Source organism: Poecilia latipinna, unplaced genomic scaffold (genome assembly GCF_001443285.1).
Source record: "Poecilia latipinna isolate Pla-1442-1.1 unplaced genomic scaffold, P_latipinna-1.0 Scaffold1679, whole genome shotgun sequence".
Lineage (NCBI taxonomy): Eukaryota > Metazoa > Chordata > Actinopteri > Cyprinodontiformes > Poeciliidae > Poecilia > Poecilia latipinna.
In genome coordinates, this window is record NW_015114295.1 from 81011 (window position 1) to 104293 (window position 23283).

General features: G+C 40.1%; 1 protein-coding gene across 5 annotated transcripts in view; it reads left to right on the forward strand.

Moving 5' to 3' along the window:
- Nucleotides 1-23283, forward strand: part of wdfy3 (WD repeat and FYVE domain containing 3) — a 92838-nt gene that overhangs the window by 26951 nt on the left and 42604 nt on the right. For 4 of the 5 annotated variants that reach the window (XM_015060040.1, XM_015060036.1, XM_015060038.1 and 1 more), the window contains exons 2-16: nt 1637-1847; nt 2980-3103; nt 3997-4106; nt 6975-7196; nt 8286-8478; nt 9272-9458; nt 9594-9760; nt 11405-11884; nt 12387-12497; nt 14890-15083; nt 17802-18073; nt 18378-18575; nt 19495-19578; nt 20791-20980; nt 21062-21276. In XM_015060040.1, the coding sequence (XP_014915526.1) occupies nt 1668-1847; nt 2980-3103; nt 3997-4106; nt 6975-7196; nt 8286-8478; nt 9272-9458; nt 9594-9760; nt 11405-11884; nt 12387-12497; nt 14890-15083; nt 17802-18073; nt 18378-18575; nt 19495-19578; nt 20791-20980; nt 21062-21276 (2927 nt within the window). In that variant the 5' untranslated portion in view covers nt 1637-1667. The remainder of the gene's footprint in view (nt 1-1636; nt 1848-2979; nt 3104-3996; nt 4107-6974; nt 7197-8285; nt 8479-9271; nt 9459-9593; nt 9761-11404; nt 11885-12386; nt 12498-14889; nt 15084-17801; nt 18074-18377; nt 18576-19494; nt 19579-20790; nt 20981-21061; nt 21277-23283) is intronic. The other variant, XM_015060041.1, reaches the window with a different exon arrangement.

A 23283-nucleotide genomic window follows, 5' to 3' on the forward strand; every position in this document is an offset into this window, starting at 1 on the left:
ATATATATATATATATATATATATATATATATATATATAGGGTACAACAGTAAGTATTTTTCTTTACATATCTTGTCTCTGCTTTCATTGAATGCAAAACAGAGAAGCCAGACAGTTAAAGATTTAAAAATGATTAAATAAAATCCTCTGGGAACCTGAGTGGAGATGGTTATAAGGACTGCTCATCAATCTAAAGCAGAAAAGCTTCATTTTCCAGTTTTCATTACCTTGATTATGATGCCAGTAAAAGCATTTTTTTCCTTCAAAATAACATGATGAAAGAGTGGGAATATGAAGAGGAAAATATATTTTTCAAGGTTAAACTCTTCCTTCATTTCCTTGCATTATAATTCTGCTGTTTCTGGTTTTATTATTGGATGTTTATGTGCTCTATTTAGGCTCAACGAGTGTCTCCTAGCAACCAGCTCAAATAGTCTTGAGAGACGCTGGCAAGTGGAACAAATGGCTAAATGTACTGATTCTCAACCATTCTCTAGGGAACAAGAGCTCAAAATTAAGAACAGCAATGTTTGTTTACCTGTCCCTGTTCTGTCAGAAAAAAACAGACCATAAACTGACAGTCACAGTGCTCTACAGTCATCTTGCATAATAATAACATGTTTATTTTTGGGTAATAAGCTATTTTTTATGACATGTTTGTTGCTGTCGTAAACCACAAAAGGTGTTATTAAATTATTTTTGTTTTGATTTGAATAAACTAACAGAATTGTATATGATCAAAATAAGCGGAGACATGCAGACTACATTCTTCTTTTATGTAGTGATATATTTATTGCAGACATGTCACCCCCTATAGGCCAGGAATGGTTATTACAACTGTTTATACATTTTTCCAATATGAAATGGATTAACACTGGAGTGAATTTAATTAGCAATAGATCATACAACAGATAGACTATTCAATATATAGAATGTTCACTAGATCCAATCCAGAACCGCACAGCATCCTGGGGGATGTAGGCATCAACTCACTCACTCACTCTTTGGTTACCTAGCAACAACTTGTTGAGTAACTTGCACAGCAGCAATTTCATGTCAGTGTGCCTCATAACTGCTGAAAAATAAAAACTGGAGTAAAAACTGTGGATAAAACTGGAAATGTCATGCCACCAGTTTGGTAATATTTCAGATACTTTAAACAAAAGATGAATCAATAATTATTGATATCGACTGATAAGAAACATTTATCTCGTCCAGCCCTACAACATAATCTCCAAAATAAAAAAAACATTTGTTTCACATTTTGTACTTTCTTCAGAGTTTTTAGATTCTTAGCAAATGAAACATTGTTGCCTAAGAGGATATAGTTTAACGTAGACATGCAGATGTATCTTTATTAACATCGGTATTGGTCGACGTTAATCTTTTTTTTTTTTTTTTTTAACAGTATTGGGCCGATATTGATAAATTATTATTTCCATCTTGTTGCAGCTTTTGTCATCTAAAGAACAAAATCGGGGTTAATTGTGTTTCTGCTTGCATGACCAGCTGTGGCAATTGTTGTTTTTCAGTTTTTCTTGTTTTGACTTGCAAAAGTTTGATGCTTTCATGATAGATTTGTCACATTAGCCCAAGTGTAAATCACTGCCTCTGATTTAAATCGGTTTTCTTTCAGGGCTGCCTTTGCCCTGACAAAGCCGCTCAAGATGAACATGGTGAAACGGATCATGGGGCGGCCGCGGCAGGAGGAGTGCAGCCCGCAGGACAACGCGCTCGGCCTGATGCACCTGCGGCGCCTCTTCTCCGAGCTGTGCCACCCGCCTCGTCACATGACCCAGAAGGAGCAGGAGGAGAAGCTCTACATGATGCTTCCTGTGTTTAACCGGGTAAGTCGCTCCAAGAGGCCCAAACCGAGGCGGATCAATACCCATCATCTCTGTTACATCTGTTCTTCGGAAGGAGAGCAGTCAGAACACCTTCCTGTTTCTACCAAAATAAACCAGTAAATTACATTTGCGTCTGCAGTATCAGCAAAGTTCAGCTATAAATTAAAGGTCCACTTTATTTTCAGAACATACCACCTGTTTTTATTATGATTTACAAAGAATCAATTAACTTTCTTAAGCTGTGAGTGTATTGTATTGTGAATATTTGACACATTTGCAAGAGTAAAATTTTTTTTTGTCCTTTTCTTTTACAAGAGAAAAACTAAATCACGCGAATGGAAATTACTGATCTGATTTTAATTGTGATAAATTGATTTATTGCTTATTGTGACATGCCTATAAACTGATGTTGACTTAAAGTTTCTGATTTGTATTTTTTTAAATATCACTTGTATCTGTTGAGACTTATATGTCAAGCTACATGTCAAAATTCATAAATAAGAATAGAAAAACATGGCAGCAGTTTTGACTTTAAATAATACAGAAAGCTGGGCCAGAACTACAGAACAACACCAGGTGCTTGGCATTAGCAGTATGTTTGTATTTTTTTGCCTGCTGTACCACAGTGAGCCAGTAGAGGTTTAAATTTGTGTTTTTTCCATATAAAAACTGTGAACATAATGATGGCTGCTTTTCCAACTCTCCTGCCTGCTGTAGTTATAAAACAATCCTCCATTTTTGTTCTGCATGCAGCCTGGTTGAGTGTCCTCGACAGACTGAAGAGCAACACTAAGACTTGTCAGCTAATTATCCAGCATTGGCAGCGATTCAGACACTGGTGGCGTAATTTAATGTCAGATTTCAGAAGCACTCCCTGTGCAGCAGGCCCACTTTTCTGTCAGATTTACTGGAGACACAAACACAGGAGGAGGAGGCTTTGTTCACAGCAGTGCAGTTTTATCTTCAGAACAAAGCAAAAATATACGCCTTTATGTTTTCTAACACACATTTGTCTGTTCCTTAAGCTGTAAATGTGAGGAATCTGTGAATTACTAAAGGTCAGAAATGATCATATCTGTTCCTTACTTTAACTTTAAGCAGCTAAAGAAAATCTGCTCTGTTTTGTCTGCAGGTTTTTGGCAATGCTCCGCCCAGCAGCATGATGGAGAAGTTCTCTGACCTGCTGCAGTTCACCACCCAGGTGTCCCGACTCATGGTGACTGAGATCAGACGCAGAGCCTCCAACAAATCCACAGGTGAGCTGGGCATTTATCATCTTTAAGAACTTTCATTATCATTGCTACAATAAATTGCAATTAAAGATGTTTAACACCGTCCTAAACTGTTGGAATTGTTAATTTTACTGTTAATGCAGTTACTTTATGCAGATTAATCATACAAATCCAGTTCTTTTTCTGACTGAAGAAGCTTTTTGACAGGGTTAAGGTTGTTGAGTTTTTCATTATAGCTTAGTTTTAGTTTGTTGTGACTTTTTGTGTAATTCATTAGTTATAAGTAGTTTTTAGAGAGTATTTACTAGTTAAAAATCGGTTAGTTTCAGTTTAGTTCTCATTAGTTATATTAGTAGTTTTAGTTTTTTTCACATTTTAGTTAAACTTTTAATTCATAAAGGTCAAAGTATTGTGATTACTAATAAATCGATTGGGTGAAGAATAATGAACAGGAGAAACCAACCCCAACCTCCTGTTGGGGTTGGTTTCAGGAAGCGGTGATCCAAACTGGTGTTTTCCTGCAAAGTTAGTTACAGATTCTTTGCAGTCCTTTTCTCTGCAAGCAGGGAACATTTATAATTTCTCCAGCTGGTCTTTGTAGCCTGAGTCACGAGTTGAGTCGTGATGTCACATGAGTCAGCAGCTCTCGTCGTCATCTGATGTTTTTTTCTGGCCTAAACAGTGAGGAGCTTAAGTTTGGCTCCTGGATTTTAGCCTGAATGTCTGAAGAGAGTTCACTGGCGACAGTTTTGGTTGGACAAACCAAGGAGCCTCATGTGTGCTCTTTCCCACGTCACGGCCTCCATGATGATTTATCCACTTGGTGTCTGCTCATTGTTCCGGCGGCCATCTGCCTGCAACAGTGTGCCGTCACCATCCATCTGTTTGACCGCACGGCCGTGTGCTTCCTCCTGCAGAAGCTGCCAGTCGAGCCATAGTCCAATTCCTGGAGGTGAACCAGAGCGAGGAAGCGAGTCGAGGCTGGATGCTGCTGACCACCATCAACCTGCTGGCCTCCTCTGGACAGGTCAGTAAAGACACCGCTGAGCCAAATCCATCAGAACATCTGCAGACTGTCCTCTTATTGCAGGAAGGTTCAATGTGCCACTGCCCACCAAAGTATTGATACGGTTTTGAAATTTTCATGCGTTGAACTGCAAATTTTCCATGTTTTTTTTATCAGGATCTTAGTTTAGTCTAAACCATTACTGTTTTTGGTCAGTTATGGTACCAAAACTAATTGCTTATGTTAAACACCAGAATAATGACAGAGAATATTTTTGACATTTTTTTATATTTTCTTATAAGACTGAGATGATTATTTGTATTAATTGTTATTAATCGAATATTGAAATATTAAATTTAGCACTTCATGTTATACAAAGACGGTTAACTGGTTTGATAAGCTATCAGTCAAATTCAGTCAATCAAGTTTATTTAATTGAGCCTTGAATTCATAAAATTACTAAATTTTGAAGAAAACACCATACAGTCAACAACTGAACAGACATTATATTTTGATGAGTGCATCACCAAAGTCATCCACATCAAATATGTTGGTCAGTATTTCATTTATTATGGTTCATGGTCCATAAAGCAAAATGAGTTGCTTTTGAACTCGTGTTTCAGTTGTTTTGCATTTTTCTGGAAATTTGTTCTAAGCTTTTTAAAGGGGAAGTATCATGTAAAATCAACGTTTTTGAGCTTTACGTCATGTTATGATGTTATCCTCCCCCTCTCCCGTTGGCTCCTTCAGACTAGCCAGCAGCAATTAGCAAACACCTTGTCAGTGAACCGTTGGTAAAAATGTTTTTAAAGGGTTAATAGAGGAGCTTTGTTGTGATGACTTTTTGGAAGCGGAGGAGTTTTTAAAGAGTCAGAGGCCCAAGTTAACAGCATTAAATTACAAAGTCAAATTTATTTTACGTCATATTTGGTAGTAGTTCCATAATAACCGACGGTAAAATAGTGACTTAAATCTCGTTTAAAATGCCACCATGTGCCTGGAAAACTAATCGTTAACTTGCATCCTTAGTATTTCAGGTGGAGACAGTCTTTGTCTTTCTTTGTGTCTCTGACAGACACCAAGCCTCTCCCAGCCTCTGTAAACCTGAAGTCACCTTGCTTCCTTTTACAAGCCCCTGCTGTATTTTTCGCTTTGCCTGTTTTAATAGGATGCCGTTCAGACAGAGCTCAGCCTCTTTGTGTCTGTTCCTCTTGACATGGCGCGACGCTTCTGCCATATTTCCTCCACAGCCTCCTTGTGTCACTTTTACTCACACTTTGAATAACGTCTGCGAGGCGTTTACCGTGACTTTTCGGGATGCAGCAGCCGTCGATCTTTCTGTTTCAGCCTGTAAACACACACACATTTCACCTGTTAAAGGTGAGGATCCATTCCTCCGTTATCCTGACTCTCCTTCACCAATCGTTGCTTTATTCCTCCATTTTTCTTCTCCCTCCCGCTCTCCTTCATCGATCAGAAACGGCGCGTTTCAGAGCGGTGGAGTAAATACTGCGGTCATTTCTCTCCGCCTTTATTTGTCTCTGTATGTGTGATAATTATCATAAATTAGAAAGTGATTTAGTCACTGTGAGCTTTATTTTCAGTAGGTGTGTGGGAGGCTGTTTCATTATCTGAATCATTCGCCGGAGTGAGCACAGCTCTCTGGTTCGCCATCATAACACCAACTGTAAAGTGCACACATTGAAACACACACTTCAGGCCATCATGGCCGCTCTCGCTTTTGTTTTCTTCACAGCAACTCGGCCAAGAATCCACAACCAAATAACAATTTATCAGCGTCACGCTAAAAATAAAAATGTTTTAGTCTTTATTTTTAGCAGCCTCCTGCTTTAGTGTGGAAACTCATTACTGGTCAGTTTTAAATAATTTTCTTCTCATATTTTGCTGTGATAAACTTTTATTTTGTTCCAATAAACAGCATCAAACAGCACGATGCTGCATAGCAGGAAGTAATTGAATTGAAAATTTTTTTTTAGAAAGTGCCTTGAGACAACATTTTTTGTGAGAATAAATAGAATAAATAAACTATATAAATATACTGAATTAAATTTGATTATATGTTTATTTTTGTAAATACTAAGTTATTTTGTGTATGTGGTGAAAAAATTAAAAGCTAATGTTGAAGTTTAAAGTAGGACTGATATGATTAATCAGATTAATCGTGATGAATCGATTACTGAAATAATTGTCAACTAATTGATTAATTGTTAACTGGTGTATATAAAGGCCATTTGGTGAAATTAACAATATATTCAGAGCAATAATTAAGCCAAAATTGTACAAAAAACATAAAAGAAAACATCTTAGTCTGTAAATATGTTTTAGCCAAAACTCCTCAAGTGACCTAGGATTAACTTCACCAGCTAATGGTGTTGTATTTTAGGCAATAAAATGTTTATTTTCTTATTTAAAAAATATTTAATTATTTACTTGCACATTTTAATGTATATTTAATATTGTATAAAAAGGCTTTTTTACTGCCAGATTGTCAGAATTGATTTCCAAAACAATAGTGAGCTCTCACGTTTAAAGGAAATGACATGCAAAATTGTTCTCTTACCATTCTGATTCAAGTAAAAGAAACTAACATAAAGGAGAACATTTCAGAAATTTTATCTTTATATTTCAGAACTATTGACTTGTAAAATGTAACAAATTGTTTTTTAAAATGTAACATGCTTTTGTTTTGACATTTTTGACAAAGTGTTGGAATGAGAACAGTTTTATTTTTCTGAAATTACCTAAATGGGAAATCTTAACCCAAACACAGTTCTGGCTCCACATTAACCACTCAGCTCTGATTTAGGAGCCGCTTTCCTTTTTTAATTAACATTCACTTCATCTCTGTCCTTCGTCTGTCCCCAACAGAAAACAGTGGACTGCATGACAACCATGTCCGTACCCTCCACCCTGGTGAAATGCCTCTACCTGTTCTTTGACCTGCCCCATATGGCCGAAGCCCCAGCGGGCCCCACCCCACAGCCGCCACAACCCCCACCCAACCAGGAGAAGACTCCGAGCCAGGCCCACACTCAGCCGGAGCTGCCGCTGGCCGACCGCCGAGCGCTGCTCCAGAAAGTCTTTGTCCAGGTGGAAAAAATAAATGGTTCTTTCAGCTTTACACCAGCCACATTTAGTCCGCTTGAGTCCAGCTCCAGTCTGCTTATCTTGAAAGTCCGGTTTGTTTGGGGAGATGTGAATGCGCTATCAAACTGATACAGACCAAACCTACACCGACAAACCTCTGTCTCAGTTTGATTGAAGTGAATTCTGGTGCAGATCAAATGTAAACGCCAAACTGACTACTACAGTGTAGGGCATTCTGGGTAAACAGAACCAAAATAACACACAAGGCTAGCGCTAACAGGATAAATAGCTCATGAACCAAAGATAAATCCTGCCACTGCTTAAATCTGAAACCAGTCCAGTCTTATTTACATTTCAAGAAGAATGAAGTTGCGCTCAGGGTTTTTTTCAGCCAGTTTTCTGTCGTTTCCTTCACTGGTTCTTGGTGCAGCGCCCCCATAAGTTAGTTTATAGTCTGGTAGACTCGGTTCAATTGAGGACCAAAATGGCAACATTTGTTATATTTTCAGCTACTGCAGTTCTCTTTCACACTGCACTGCTTAAAATGAACAAAAGCCTTTAAAAAACCTGGATGTGCTGCACCAAGGAGCATTGAAAGAAACAACACAAAACCCCTGAAGAAGACACTGACCAACCACAACTCCCTTCTTGAAATGTAAACAAGCAGGATTTCTCTACACAAGCCATTTTCACGCTAGCAGTAGACTCTTGTTTTTTTTGGTTGCATTTACCCAGAATGCCCTGCGCTGTCGTCCACTTCCTGCTTTTGGAGCAGTCTCTGGTCTGCTTGGTGTTCACAAATGCTTTCAAACTGCACCAAAGTTCACTTCAACCAAACTGAGACCAAGGATTGTATGAAGACCAAAGTTCGCTTTTTTGTTCCACATCAAAGTTCGATTAGTATTCACACATCCCCAAACAAACCAGATTAAATAACGGGTGTGAACGCATCCTAAACATGGTGAATTATTTTGATTATAGAAAAATAATGTGAGGTATGTGAAGACTGGTGTAGACTTTTAACCCAATCATTCATGCCAGCTGCATGATGAAAGACGCTCATTTTCATTTTGCTCCATTTTATGTCCACAGATCCTGGTGAAGCTGTGCACCTTTGTGTCTCCGGCGGAGGAGCTGGCCCAGAAGGACGACCTGCAGCTGCTGTTCAGTGCCATCACCTCTTGGTGCCCTCCTCACAACCTGCCCTGGAGGAGGAGCGCAGGCGAGGTGCTCACCACCATCTCCCGACACGGACTCAGCGTCAACGTGGTCAAATACATCCACGGTACGACATTCATGTTTGATCCAATGGAGCGTGTGTGTTGTAGGAAGATTATCAGTTTACACAGTGTCAGCACTGTTACAGTAAAACTTTATAAGATGTTGTCAAAACAAAGTCCTTTGCAAAAAAGTGCACAAAAATGTAAGTATTAACCAGATAAATCAGCATCAATATAATAGAACAACGTGAATAGAATACACAGAAAAATATGTTAAAGCCCAAAATGTTTATTATAAATCTGAAAAGAATTAAAGGAGACCTATTAAGCAAAATTGACATTTTTTCGTTGTGCATGAGGCTCCACTTCTTCTTTTCAAAAATGTACGGTTGTATAATTGCTCATCTGTTTGCAGCATTTTCATGTTTGAGTGTAAATGTTGAGTTTTGGGATTTAAAGTGACAGGAGACCCTGAAACATCTCGCTCTAATGGGTAACCTTTAGTGATTAAAGTAGAGCTAGAAGTCAGACTGAATACTTTGGTTTAGTTTAATAAAGTTTTTCTCTGCTCCAAAAGTGACAGTCATGATAAAAACAGCCAGTTTTAGCGACCTCCGGGGACGAAAGGCCTGTAGGATAAAAGTGAATCCCTTGAAAAGGTCGACAGGGCTGAACTTTCCACATTCAGACGTTTCCAGCTTTTTTTTTCCTTCATGAAAACCCTAACCTTTTCCCACACGAAGGCCGGTGGGAACCAGCAGAGAGTTCCTGTCCAGCCTGTAAAGCCACGATGAAAGCGACCAGGTCATGGTTTTAATAACTTCCATGTTTTCTCCTCCTTCTTTTTTGTCTTTCCAGAGAAAGAATGTCTGTCCACATGTGTCCAGAACATGCAGCAGTCGGACGACCTCTCCCCGCTGGAGATCGTGGAGATGTTCGCCGGCCTCTCCTGCTTCCTCAAAGACTCCAGCGACGTTTCGCAGACGCTGCTGGACGACTTCAGGATGTGCCAGGGTTACGCCTTCCTCTGCGACCTCATGCTCAGGTACAACCGAGAGCGCCATGTTTTCTTATCTTTTCTTTTTTTTATTTGAGATGTATTATCTAATGTCTATTATCTATCACCATATATATTACTGATCTATTGTCTGCTCTAATGCAAACTATTTCCTGTTTCCAGACTGGAACAGGCTAAGGAGGATGAGTCTAAAGACGCGCTGAAGGATCTGGTCAACCTGGTCACCTGTCTGTGCACGTACGGGGTGACGGAACTGAAACCCGCCGGCCTCACCACCGGCGCCCCCTTCCTGCTGCCAGGGTTCGTTCTCCCACAACCATCTGGGAAAGGTACGGTGCTGGAACCAGAAAAGCTTTCAAAATATTCTTAATATTCTGCCCTTTTCAATAGACAAATTTTGGTTTTTGGTTATAACGTCAATAATGAACAACTTTGTAATTACCGCCTAGAAATTGGGCCTCTGTCTCTTTAAAAACTCCACCTTCAGGAAGTCATCACAACATGGCTCCTCTATTAACTGTTTAATAGGGTTTTTACCAGCCTTTCACTGAGAAATGGCTCTTAAAATGAGTTCAGCGCTTCCACCAGGTGTTTGCTGATTGCTGCTGGCTAGTCTGAAGGAGCTGGATGGGGAAGCTGCAGGGGAGAGCTGCTCTGCATGCAGAAGCTTGATATCATGGAAACTGCTCCATTCGTCTAAATGGAGAGATGTTCTTGCAGACGGGGGTTAGACTTGCCAACTGTTTAGTTAGCTTAAAGCTCCAAACTTGAAAAAGTCTTTTTGTTTTTCCCTCCTGCTCTTATCTCGCAGCCTGATCTTAATCTGGGAAATGACTTTGATGCTTGGCTGATCCCAGGAAGCTGAACCTGTTTGACAGACGCTGTGCTGCTCGTCACGCTGCTGGAGACGGCCCCTCCAAACATCCTGAATACAAATGAGAACCTCTGAACTGCTTCCCCTTGACCTTTAGTTGCTGAGCGTTTTTGGTCCGTTTCGCAGAAAAGGCTTCAGGTTCTGCAGAGCTTTTAAATGAGGGATAAAACTCTCATTCCCAACAGTTGATCAGTTTTATATGTTTGCATTAACAAACCCCAGAGTGGAGCCTGTACACCGTGAAATCACACACACCAGATTTCCCCCCAGTCTCCCTGCTGGAGGACAAAAGCTGCTCGCTGACCATGACTAGCATTGGTTCTAGCTGTTAAATTATCAATAACCCGCTAAATTTAAATTTCTATGTGTGATGTATAAAAGAAAAGAGACGCAATGCTTTGTTACTCTTTACTATGACAACTAGATAAGTTCATGAAAAAGTTTTAATGAAGAAAAAATATAGCAAGGCAGAGGAATGCAGCTCAGTCATGCTAGCTTGACTTTGACAAAAGTAACATGTAGATGTGCTGTGGAATTCGGTCTGTTTCCACCACTGTGGTAGATTAGCTTCTTTCTTTTTTTGATTATCCTTTTTCATTCTTTGTTTTCTTCTTTTTTTTTCTCTTATTGTTTTTGTTTTGTTCTTTCTTTGTTGCTTTCCTCCCTTAGTTCCTGTTTTTTTCTTTCTTTAAGTTTTGTTGCTTTTCTTTGCTTAATCATTCTTTTTTGTTTCTGTTCATTCTTTGTTTTTAATCTTTGTTTTTTTCTTTTGTTTTAATTAGTTTGTTTTTTGTTGATTGGTTTGTTCTGTCTTTATTCTTTCTTTCTTGGTTCCTTTCTTCCTTTCCTTATTTTTTTCTTTCACTCTCTCTCTGCCTCTTTCTTTCTCTCACTCTCTTGTTCTTCTGAACCTTCATGTCTTTCTGTGTAACATCATGGAGAGTGTCCATCATCACTCGTGTGTTTCTCTGAGTGAGGCGTGTCCTTTACTTCAGCGTTTGCTCGTTGTTGCTCCCAGTTAATATTTTTATCCCAAACAGATACATTTTTTTTCTCAGCTCTTATCTCTGTTTATATGTTGTTCTTGTGTCTCCTTCAGGTCACACAGTTCGGAACATCCAGGCCTTTTCGGTGCTGCAGAACGCCTTCCTGAGGGCCAAAACCAGCCGCCTGGCCTGCATGCTGCTGGACGCCATCGGGAACATCTACGCCGCCGAGCCGGCCAACTACTTCATCCTGGAGTCGCAGCACACGCTGTCGCAGTTCGCCGAGCGCGTGGCCAAGCTGCCTGAGGCCCAGACCAAGTACTTTGAGCTGCTGGAGTTCGTGGTGTTCAGCCTGAACTACGTGCCGTGTAAGGAGCTTTTCAGCGTGTGTGTGCTGCTGAAGTCCAGCACGTCGCTCTCCTGCAGCATCACCGCCGTCAGAACGCTGCTGAAGCTGGCCAGGCACGACCCCGTGTTCAGCGACGTGCTGCGGGAGGTCGGCCTGTTGGAAGTCATGGTCAACCTGCTGCACAAGTACGCCGCCTTGCTCAAAGACCCGGCGCCGCAACAGCAGCCGCAAAACAACGACCAAGGTGAGAAAAATTCACCCGCAAAGATTACAATGCAAAAACACAAAACTTCAACAAGGAATTTTGGTCTAGTTCTAGTGAAAATATCTGACTGCACTTAAAATAAAACAAAATTAACTAGTAAGTAACGTTTTAGTCAACATCTCCTTAATACTGATGAAAAACTGCTAGTTACATTGGCAGATTATTTTATGGGAAAAAGTGTAAATATTTTGCCAGTGGAACTAGCACTTTTTCATTAATATTAAGAAATTATTGTCTGAAAAGTTACTTATAAGTTAGTTTTGTTTTTATTTCAAGTGTATTTGCAGTAGAAACTAGAGCAAAAATACTTGGTAATATTTTGTGTTTTTGCGGTACAGCTGCCTCCCGTAACAAAGAGTGAATTTTAACAGTAACAATGAATTATTGATGTTAACATGAATTCTTACCTTTCCAGGTGATGCCCTGACTGTGTAGTCAATTTAATGGTCTTTATCATCTTGTTCTGTCTTTCTGCGCTCAGCTGACAGTAAGAACAACCCGATAGCGGAGGAGCAGAAGCAGCTGGCCTGGCTGGTGATGGAGACTCTGACGGTGCTGCTGCAGGGCTCCAACAGCACCAACACCAACGCAGGTAAACACCCCGCAGGCTGCAGGGTGATTTCACAGACAGGGGGTGAAATCTCACTAACATTCAGACACAAAGCTGCAGGTTGGAGGGTTTAAATCAGGCAGGCAGGACGTCTGACCCAAAGCAGGTCGGCCACCGGTTCAGGGAAAAGTTCTCAGAATCAGAGTCGGATCAGGAGAACCAGGTTTCCTCTGGAGCTGGTCAGCGTCCGTCTGTCCATCCATCCGTTCATCCAGTCCTCTATTAGCATGTCCATCCTTCCGTCAGTCCTTCCTTTCTCTAGTTAGTTTTCCTTTTTCTCTCTTTTGTTCTTTTCTTTCTTTCTGCCTCATTTGTTTTTCTTTCTCTGTTCATTTGTTCGTTTCTCTTTGTTCATTCGTTTATCTCTCTAACTGTTCATTTGTTTCTTTCTTTCTCTTTGTTCATTTTTGTTCCTTTCTCCCTTTTTCTTTCTCTCTCTCGCTTCATTCTTTCTTCATTGTTTGTTACTTTCTTCCTTTCTGTCAATTTGTTTGGTCTTTTGTTTCTTTTTTCCATTCTTTCTCTCCTTCTCTCTCTCTATTAACATGAGTAATTAGCAGGAACTCTGCTCTCTCATTATAATTGCATTCTGGGTTATCATGGTTTGTTTGTCTTTGCGCTGTTGCCGTGCAGCAAGAAGGTTCTGGGTTCGATTCCCGGCCCCGGTCTTTCTGCATGGAGTTTGCATGTTCTCCCTGTGCATGGTGGGTTTTCTCCAGGTANTCCGGTTTCCTCCCACAGTCCAAAAAACATGACTGTTAGGTTAATTGGTCTGTCTAAATTGCCCCTAGGTGTGTGTGTGTGTGCGCATGGTTGTGTGTCTGTGTTGCCCTGCGACAGACTGGCGACCTGTCCAGGATGTACCCCGCCTCTCGCCCGGAACGTTAGCTGGAGATGGGCACCAGCACCCCTCCTGACCCCACTGAGGGACAAGGGTGTTCAGAAAATGGATGGATGGATGGATGGATGTTTGTCTTTGCGTCTTTGGCTCAGACTGATAAACTCACTAGCTGTTGTGTTTAATTAACCCTGCAAATAATCTCCCATTTGTTTATTTCCCCTCATCCCCCACAGAGCAGTTCTGTTCAGCTTGTCGTTAATTTCTATCAGACCACGAATGTCTCAGCTTTGACCTCCCAACAAACCCAGATGACTGAGATCAGAGAAGATTTTTCTACAATCTGTTAAATCTGAAGAGCTGGTTTCACTCACACCTTCTGTTTGCGTATCTGTGTGTGTGTGTGTGTGTGTGTGTGTGTGTGTGTGTGTGTGTGTGTGTGTGTGTGTGTGTGTGTGTGTGACTCAGTCTGCTGGAGCAACTGGGTGAGTCACCAGACTAACCATCCTGCAGCTCTGCTCTCTGTGACCTGGATGATGACTGTTTGTCGTCGTTAGAGGAAGTCATGATGTGGGAGACATCAGGAGCTCTTCACTCTGATTACATTTGCATTACGCACCTGGAGCGTTTAGCTGCCACTGTGACGTGACGGAGAATCGAAACAAGTGTTTGACATTTGGATGGACGAAAGAAAAATCAAGGAGCTCGCTGTAGGATAGTTAGAAACAGAAGAGGTGTTGATGTTTGGGTTAAAAAAATCATAATAATCTGATTTATGCTCATTGAATTTGAGGCGGCGTTAATCTCTTTATTTAATATAAATAAATGAATTAAACCATATAATGCAACATTTCGAGTATGTATATATTAAATATAATTTTACATTATTTAAAATTAAACTCAAAAATTTATTGAAAATTTGCAATAGATATAGATAAAAACTAGCTTATTTATTTTAATAAAAATCACTCAAGTAAAGCATTGTTGGCATATTAGAAGTGATACCGTTTTTTTTTTTTTTTTTAGCTAACTTGACATATTCTTCTACAAATTTAGTTTGAACATAAACTAATTCAGAACCAGCAGCGTTGAGGCACCTTTGCTGCTTTTTAAAGCTGTGTACATTTCAGTTTAAACAAATTCAAATTGAGCTAAAAATATTAGTCACGCTTTAGTTAAGCTGATATCGAGCAGAGGTCTGGACAATATTAATAACAATATATATCGCAATAAACACGTAGTCAATATCAATACACAGTAAGTCTGATAGAATATTCAATATATAGGATATTCACTGAACTCCAATCCAAAACTGCAGAGCATTCTGGGAAATGTAGGCAGAGGAAAATCTTTAGCTAATTATCTATCGACTGATATGGATCACCAATATTATAATAAGTGAGCCTCAAAAGATAACTTTGTTTTGATCATGTGATGACATCACAGCTGCTAAAACTGTAGAAAGCAGGTGGATTGAACATTTTATTTGCAAGGACTGAGATTTTTAAAATTCTTTTTTCCCCCTCTCGTTCTCAGCTCTGTTCAGAGAGTTCGGCGGCGCTCGCTGCGTCCACAACATTGTGAAGTACCGCCAGTGCCGGGAACACGCCCTGCTCATCATCCAGCAGCTCGTGTTGTCGCCCAGCGGCGACGACGACATGGGAACGCTGCTGGGCCTCATGCACTCGGCGCCGTCCAGCGAGCTGCAGCTGAAGACCGACATACTGCGGGTAACAAACACAAACGGAGTTCAGTAGGAACTAGTTACATTTACTCAATTACATTTGCTTCAGCAACCTTTTTGAAAAAATGTATTTTTACGACATTGTACTTTTTACTTCTTACCTGAGTCATTTTATTATGAAGTATTTTTACTCTTACTTGAGTAAAATATGTTTTAAACAAAAAAATCACCAGACACAGACACACTGCTAAAGTTTCATAAGTTTTTTTTTTTTATTGAAAGAAAGAAACTGATTTGGAAACATTTTCCTTTGCCTGATTTTGTTGTTTTTTGTTACTTATGCAAATTATTGTCATTTTGTTTCCTTAAAGTACAAAACTTTATACTGAACTTTATATTTAGCTCCATCTAATGATGTAATTTTTAAATATTAAATGATTGATAATTTAATCAGTTACTCAGTACTTTAGTACACTTTTTACCAAATAGTTAAGTAATTGAAGTAGAGCTACTTTCACTTGAGCATAATTTTTGGGTACTTAACTTGCCTCTGTCCATCACAAAGGCCTGATCTCAGTTAGTTAGTAATTCTTAAACTGGTATTTGTAAACAATACAACCTACAAATCTGACTCAATTACACCAATTCTGTTGTGAGAAATGGGCCAAAATTTAAGCAAACTTTTGTGAGAATATAAAGGAATATCAAAAATCTTTGACCCAAGTCATGCACTGCAAAAACACAAAATCTTACAAAGTAATTTTGGTTTAGTTTCTAGTTAAGACAAAACTAACTTTCATTGGCAGATTATTTGGCTTAAATCATGAGAAAAATGTTTTTTCATAAGTGAAATAATCTACCAATGGAAATAGAACTTTTTCATCAGTATTAAACTTTTATATTTTGCTGGAAAGTTTTTTAGAAGTTCATTTTTCTTATTTCCAGTTTACTAAGATATTTGCACTAGAAACTAAACCAAAATTACTTCTAGAGCAGCGTCTGCTTTCAACTGTTTGTCTTCATTCCAGTTTTGATTTTTAGGCTGTTTCTATAATTTAATTATTATACAGTCAGGAGGAATCGAGCAGAAACAAAGTCTGCACCTCCAAAAGCTTGTCAGTAAATCCTGGTAAGAACGTCCAGACACGAAAGGGAGTGATTTTAAAAATCAATATGCATTTGTAGCGCTGCACACAGTAATTGGTTTAAAGCAGGATCTCTGAGAGTTAGGCGCACATAAAAGCTGGAACCGTACACACACTTTCACACACTGGCAGGATGAGAGGCCGGCTCATTTTCTCAGGCATAATTGCATTTTTAAACTCCTTCCCCCTGCAGATGAAGTAAATCCCATGCCTTCCGAGGGCTTCGCCTGGATTAACTTGTCAGCATTTTACTTCAATTTCACTAATCATGGATTTTAATTATCACCATAAAAAGAAACTGCAAGGAGATTTAAATATGCCTTTTATTTGTGCACCGTAACAGAGAATTCGTATAAATCTTCGGCTCAGCCCTGTGAAAGCCCTCATTTCATGTTTTACAGGTGAGAAGAATCTATCAGGGGTTTGTTGCATTAATCTTCCACATTGCGTGTGAAATTAATGCCCCACACTCAGACTTTTAGTGCACAGCTTTCCCAGTGTGAAGTTAGAGGAAGACGTCTCCAACATCCTGTGATTGGTTTAATAAAACTTTGTGCTGACACTAGCAGGACTTTGTTAATGCAGCAGGAAACAGCTGGCTGGTTTTACTTCTTCTTTGTTACTGGCGCATGCTATTCCTCTGCTCTGTAGCTTCAGTCAGACATTCAATTCATGGTTGCCATAGGCGACAATAAACAGAACGAGTTTCACGTTTGACTTTTTGCATGATTCCTGACTGTATGAACGCTTCGACTGAAACGATTAATCGGTGAAATCATGACTAATCAGTTATTAAAATAATCGTCAAATAATATAATGATAGATTAATAATTGGAGTGGTCAAAAAACCATATTCAGAACAGTAATTATGTCAATAATGTACAAAAATGCAGACATTTTGCATTTAAGATGAAAACCAAACGCATCAAGTGGCATAGAAGCATTCCTTTTACTATGTAATGCATTTTAGGCAATAAACTCTTTAGCTTTTTAATTAAAAAAAGCTATTTAATTGTTTGCATCTTTTAATGTATTTCTATTATTTTATAAAAAAGGCACAGATAGTTAAATGAAAAATCAGTAGAATTTTCCATTTTTAAAATCCAATTAATTAAGAAAATTCATTTCAGTCCAAATTGATCCTAGTTACTAAATAATGCAGTGAAGTTAAAAAGTTTTCTGCCTAAGGAAACCCAGCAGATTGCATCCGGTTAATAACGTGCAGCGTCCACTCCTCCCGGACAGTCGGCATTTGCTTGAGTCGTTGTTAACTTTGCAGCCATCCTTCATACTGAGCATGCATGTGGCGACAGTGGAGAGGAGAAACTCCCCTTTAATAGCAGAACCAGAACGCAGCTCAGTATGAGCAGCTGTTTGCTACAACCGACTGATCCAGGAATAATTTTCTGTGTTATAGAAAATAAGAAGTTAATACCAGTAGTCACACCATTAATGGCCTCATTTTTTTTTTTCATTTTACCAACAAATTAAAATCTTCTTCAGTACAACACACAGTTGCTTTCTCTTTAACTTCATTTTGAATACTTTAACATGTATTCATTTACTTTTACCTGTAATATTTTGATGTTGCCTGATGGATCTGTGTTTTCCGTCTCCAGGCGTTGTTGGCCGTGCTGCGCGAGAGTCACCGCACCCGCACGGTGTTTCGCAAGGTGGGCGGCTTCGTGTACATCACCTCCCTCCTGGTGGCCATGGAGCGCTCGCTGTGCCAGCCGCCGCGGCACGGCTGGGAGCGGGTCAACCAGAACCAGGTCTTCGAGCTCCTGCACACCGTCTTCTGCACTCTAACCGCCGCCATGCGCTACGAGCCGGCCAACTCGCACTTCTTCCGCACCGAAATCCAGTACGAGAAGTTGGCCGATGCTGTGAGGTAACAAACGAGAAACAGCTGGAATATATTTTTACTTTTACATGGAAAAAATACAAAATTTCACCAAGTGGTCCAGTTCTAGGACCATCTTCCTGGTTTTAGTCAGAATGCCAGCAGCAGCGTTCTGGATTGGCTGTTTTAAGTCAATAATTAAGGCACTATTGACTTAAAACAAGCTCATATTTCTTGCTGAAAAGTTACTTCAAGTGTTATAGGATATTTGCACTAGACCAAAATGACCTGGTAATATTTTTGTGTTTTTGCGGTGTGAATCTTTTGAGCTTTTTGGCGTTCCCTCCTCCAGGCTGCTGGGTTGTTTCTCTGACACGAGGAAGCTGGGCCCAACCGGAGTGTTCCCGTCCAACGCTCAGCCCTTCCAGAGGCTGCTGGAGGACGAGACGTCCTCCGCAGGCTGCGCTGGAGACAGCGTCTGTCCCACGCTCAAACACTGCAGCAAGCTCTTCATTTACCTCTACAAGATGGCCACCGACTCTTTCGACAGGTGGGCGAACTGTGGAAACCCATAAACCACACAAACAACACAATACCAACACAAACATAGCTAAAGTGTCCCTTCTATCATTGGTTTCAAATAAGCAATGAATCAATTAATCGCATGAAAAAATTAAAACAACCTCAGTAATTTCTATTTGCATGATTTGTCATTTTTCTCTTTTCTCTCTTTCTACCAAAAACTGGACGATAAAACTCTTCTGTCTGGCGCTTTGCTCCTTTTTTTGAAGGACAATTTTATTTAGAGAGACTTTATAATTCACTATATTTGTTATTTTTGTTGTTTTGTTTATTTATTTTGAATATTTAAAATTACTTCCAGTTAAATGTTCACTAAAATTTAAGATTTATTGATCTTTGTGCTCTTGCATTGTTTTGCCATTACCATTATATTAAATGGCTTCATAACATTGTTGTTTATAAAACAAAAAATATATCATTTGAACTGCTCAGGCTTTGCAGAGGTAGATATTTAGTTTCTCAGTTAAGTTCACGTCAGCGTGAAGCCGCTCCAGTTTTTCTGTTCTGCTCAGTCGTGCTGCTCTTCTGTTTGCTCACCGACCAGAAGCTCATTTGCTGCTGCGATAAGTTAGCAAACTTATCAAGAAACCCCAAGCAAAGCTGAAGCTTTCAAGAAGTCTAGTTTCTGTCCTTTCATCTTCCTTTCTGTCATTTCTACACTCACCTGAAACTCCGTGTTCAGATCTGAGTCCACATTCTCCAAACTGGAGCTTTTCTCAACTAACAGCTTCTTTCCTTCTTTTCTCTCTTTCTCCTTTCTTCCTCTAACATTGGTGCTGACTGGCTCCTCATCCTCGGTCTGGGCTGCCTGCACGGCTGCACATAAATGTGTGTGTGAACCTGTGCTCCTCTCCGTGTGTGTGTGCGTGTCACCTGTGGTCATGCAGTCGTGCAGAGCAGGTGCCTCCATGCCTGACTCATGAAACCTCGCTGCCCTCACCGTGGGGTACGCCCGCACTCGCCAGAAAGAGGTAGCTACAGCTTTCTGCCTTCTTCCTCACCCCTTCCTCTTCCTCTCCATTTCCTGTCTGTTGTTGCTAGAGCAATTTCAGCTGTGCTGCCGGTTTTAAGCCTTTTCTCCAGTAGTAGGACAGAAATAAAAAAACAAAATGTCTTTTTTATTTATTCTGCATTATACACTGCAGTGTATAATGCAGTGGTTTTGCATTATACACTGCAAAAACACAAAATCTTACCAAGTGATTTTGATTTAATTTCTAGTTAAAATATCTTAATAGACTTGAAATGAGACAAAACTAAATTATAGTAACTTTTCAGCAAGATATAGTCCAAAGGGGTGTCCAAAGTGCAGCTTCCTGCAAGCCGCACTTTGTACACCCCTGTCCTATATCTGTCCATTTGCCCCCCTCTGAAAGATTTTGTTTGTCCCCTGCACTTTTCATCTTGACAAACTTCTTCTGTTTTAGGCAAGTTAGAATTACCAAAATTATGTTTATTCAAAACATAGACATTTTGTTTAAAAAATAAACAGTAAGGTTGGGTGTTTTTATTGTGGTAGCGGATAATAACTGACACATGGTAAAAGCTTCCTGCCTCACACTCTCTGCTGGCTCTTGTCTCCTCAGGCAGGAATTTGCTGCTCTGTAATTTTGTTTTCTTTTTTTTTCCTATCTGTTTGACGTCACAGCCCTGCAGATTTCCTCCTCCCCACCCTGTTACTCTGGATGAGTTGGTGTGAAAACTCCTGACTCATGTTATACACAGTTTAATCATTACAGACAGAATTGTAGGCTTTTTAAAATTATGCTTGGAGTAGCTGTTATTCTCAAAGCTTGATGCCTAAATGAAGGATGGATAAATAAAAATAAATTACAATGCCTTGATGAATTAGTGCAACTTTTGTTACAACCACCATTTTTATTGTATTTTGCTTGGATTTTAGGTGGATAGCCAAGCCTTGGTAGGATGAGATAATAGACACTGAGCCTAAAAACAAAAAGGGAGAAAGGTGGGGAAATGTTTAAAATGAGAGCAGATAATTAACCAATCAGTTCAACTGAAGCTTTTATAAAAGACCCAGTGTCCTGTTTCATAGTAGATAAAAAAAATAGAAAAAAAGAAGAAAATTAAATAGTAATTATGATATTACTAATAAAAATGTGGAATTAGAGGTGAAGGTTTCCTTTAAATCTTCTAATATCTCGTTTTGTTTCTGCCCCCAGGCACGGTTACTACAGCACGTCGGGTTCTTCCGCCCCAGTCAAAGCCCTGACGGACCTCAAACTCCACCTGGTGAACCCGTCACACCCTGCCTCCTTCTCATCTTCGTCCGACATGGTGGTCATCCACCCTGGGGCCGTTCTGGCCATGTTGGACCTGCTGCCCTCCGTCTCCTCCGAGAGCCAACCCGAGGTGAGAAAACTGACCGTACGCACCTGGAGGTGACGGCGTTTCCTTCAGCTCCCGACGTCTGACCTCAACCTTCTCCTCCAGCATGCCCTCGACCTCCAGCTCGCCGTTGCCAACATCCTGCAGCTGCTGGTGAACAGCGAGCGGAACCAGCAGGTGTTGTGTGAGGCTTGCCTCCACCAGCGGCTGCTGCAGCGCTGCAGCCAGGCGCTCAGCGATGAAGACCATCCGCTGCACCCTCCGCTGCAGCGGATGTTTGAGAGGCTGGCCTCGCAGGCGCTGCAGCCCGTCGCACTCAGGTACCGCCACCGACAACCACTGAGTGAAACATTCTGAATCTTGATTTATGGAGTCAAGGTTGGAGGCTTCAGGAACGAGTACTTTACGTTGTAAAAACGTCATAAAGCCACTATGTATGAAACTAGCAATGAACTTACATTTAAAATGTCATCTTAAAAATCAGTTAGCATTACGCATCAAATGTATTAAAGGGGCAGTATCCGCCTTCAAAGATGAACCTCCTGCCCTCCTTCAGACTAGCCAGCAGCAATTAGCAAACACCTGGTATAACTGTGCAGGGTAACTCTTCATTTGAAGGGGTGTGCATAAGACTGACATGACACTGTCATAAACAAGAAGTCTTTATGAATGTTTATGACAGTTGTCATGAAGTGTCATTCGGTAAATAATGACACTTTTAATGCAAAGTTGCTCTAAAAGTTTCGTTGGAAGTCTATTTAAAATGGCAACTTTGCATTAAATTATCATAATTTACAAAATCATGCAAAGTTGGCATTTTTAATAGACTTTTAATGCAACTTTTAGAGCAACTTAGTATTAAAAGTGTCATTATTTACAGAATGACACTTCATGACAACTGTCATAAACATTCATAAAGACTTCTTTGTTTATGACAGTGTCATGTCAGTCTTATGCACACCCCTTCAAATGAAGTGTTACCCTGTGCAGCAGCTGAGCTCATTATAGGAGCTACTTCTCAGTGCAACGCTGGTAAAAACGCTGTTGAAGGACAACTAACAGTAACTTAGTAACTGCGCTATCAAATGTTGCCATGTGGCTGTAAAACACGTAATACTGCCCCTTTAATCAATGTTCATTGATTATGTTTAGAAAGAAACTCTGGAAGTTTGTTTCAGATTTGTGAAGCTGAATGCTGCTTCTCCATGTTTGGTTCTGGTTCTTGGGATGCAAGTGGAACCAGAACTAGTAGACCTGAGAGGTCTGGAAGGTTGCTATGGCAACAGCAGTGATTTATAAACTACCAGCAGTATTTTAAAGTCTGTTCTCTGAGCTACAGTGGAAGGACGTTAGAACTGGGTGATGTGCTCCATCTTCCTGGTTTTAGTCAGAACCCCAGCAGCAGCGTTCTGGATCTGATTGATTTTTTATTCAGACCTCTGAAGACGCTGTTGCAGTAATCAATGCGACTAAAGATAAATGCATAGATGAGTTTCTCTTGATCTCGTTGAGACATAAGTCCTCTAATCTCGGAGACGTTCTTCAGGTGATAGAAGGCCGACTTTGTAACTATCTTAAAGTGGCTCTGAAGGTTCAGGTCCATCACTACATCCAGATTTCAGGCCTGATCTCTTGTTTCTAGCTGTAACAACTGAAGTTTTGCTCTGACTCTTTTCACAGAGATAAAGAAACACAATACTGGATCTAATTGAATTTACTATTCTTCATGAATAAATTCATTGCTGTATTTTTATGAAAATATTGTGAGAAGTGGAATCAGAAGGCATGACAGGTTGTGTCTGTGCTGCCAGATTTGATGATGAGGCTTAGATATGACTCTCATTTCCTGCTTGACTGGTTAAATAAAACGGGCGGTCATGGCTCAGGGATGATGGGAAGTTATTTCAAGAGCACGAGGTCGGTTGTTTTTATATGTAAATATGGCCTGTCTGCTCGCTCTCCAGCTTTAATTATGCTGAGTGGGAATAAACGTATCTGCTACCCCGTTTTCTCTCACTGTCTCTGTGTTTCTTACTTTAACTTGTTTCTGTTGCCAGTCTGATGTCGTCTGGTTTAGTTTGTGTCACGAACTCGACGCTTTGACAGGTGACACCTGGATGCCAGCAGGAAAACTGCCGTTACACAAAGATGTTGCTGTAGTTGGAAGATTATCTTCTGATTTGACTCTCTCATGCTTCAGGGCCTAAATGTAATAAATAGGAAATGCCTGTTGTTGTGATTAAAACCTGCAGTCGACTTGCTTAGATGTTAAGAGTGTTGCGTTTGCTGTACTGGTGCAGAATTATCAAATATGTTTGTAATTCAGT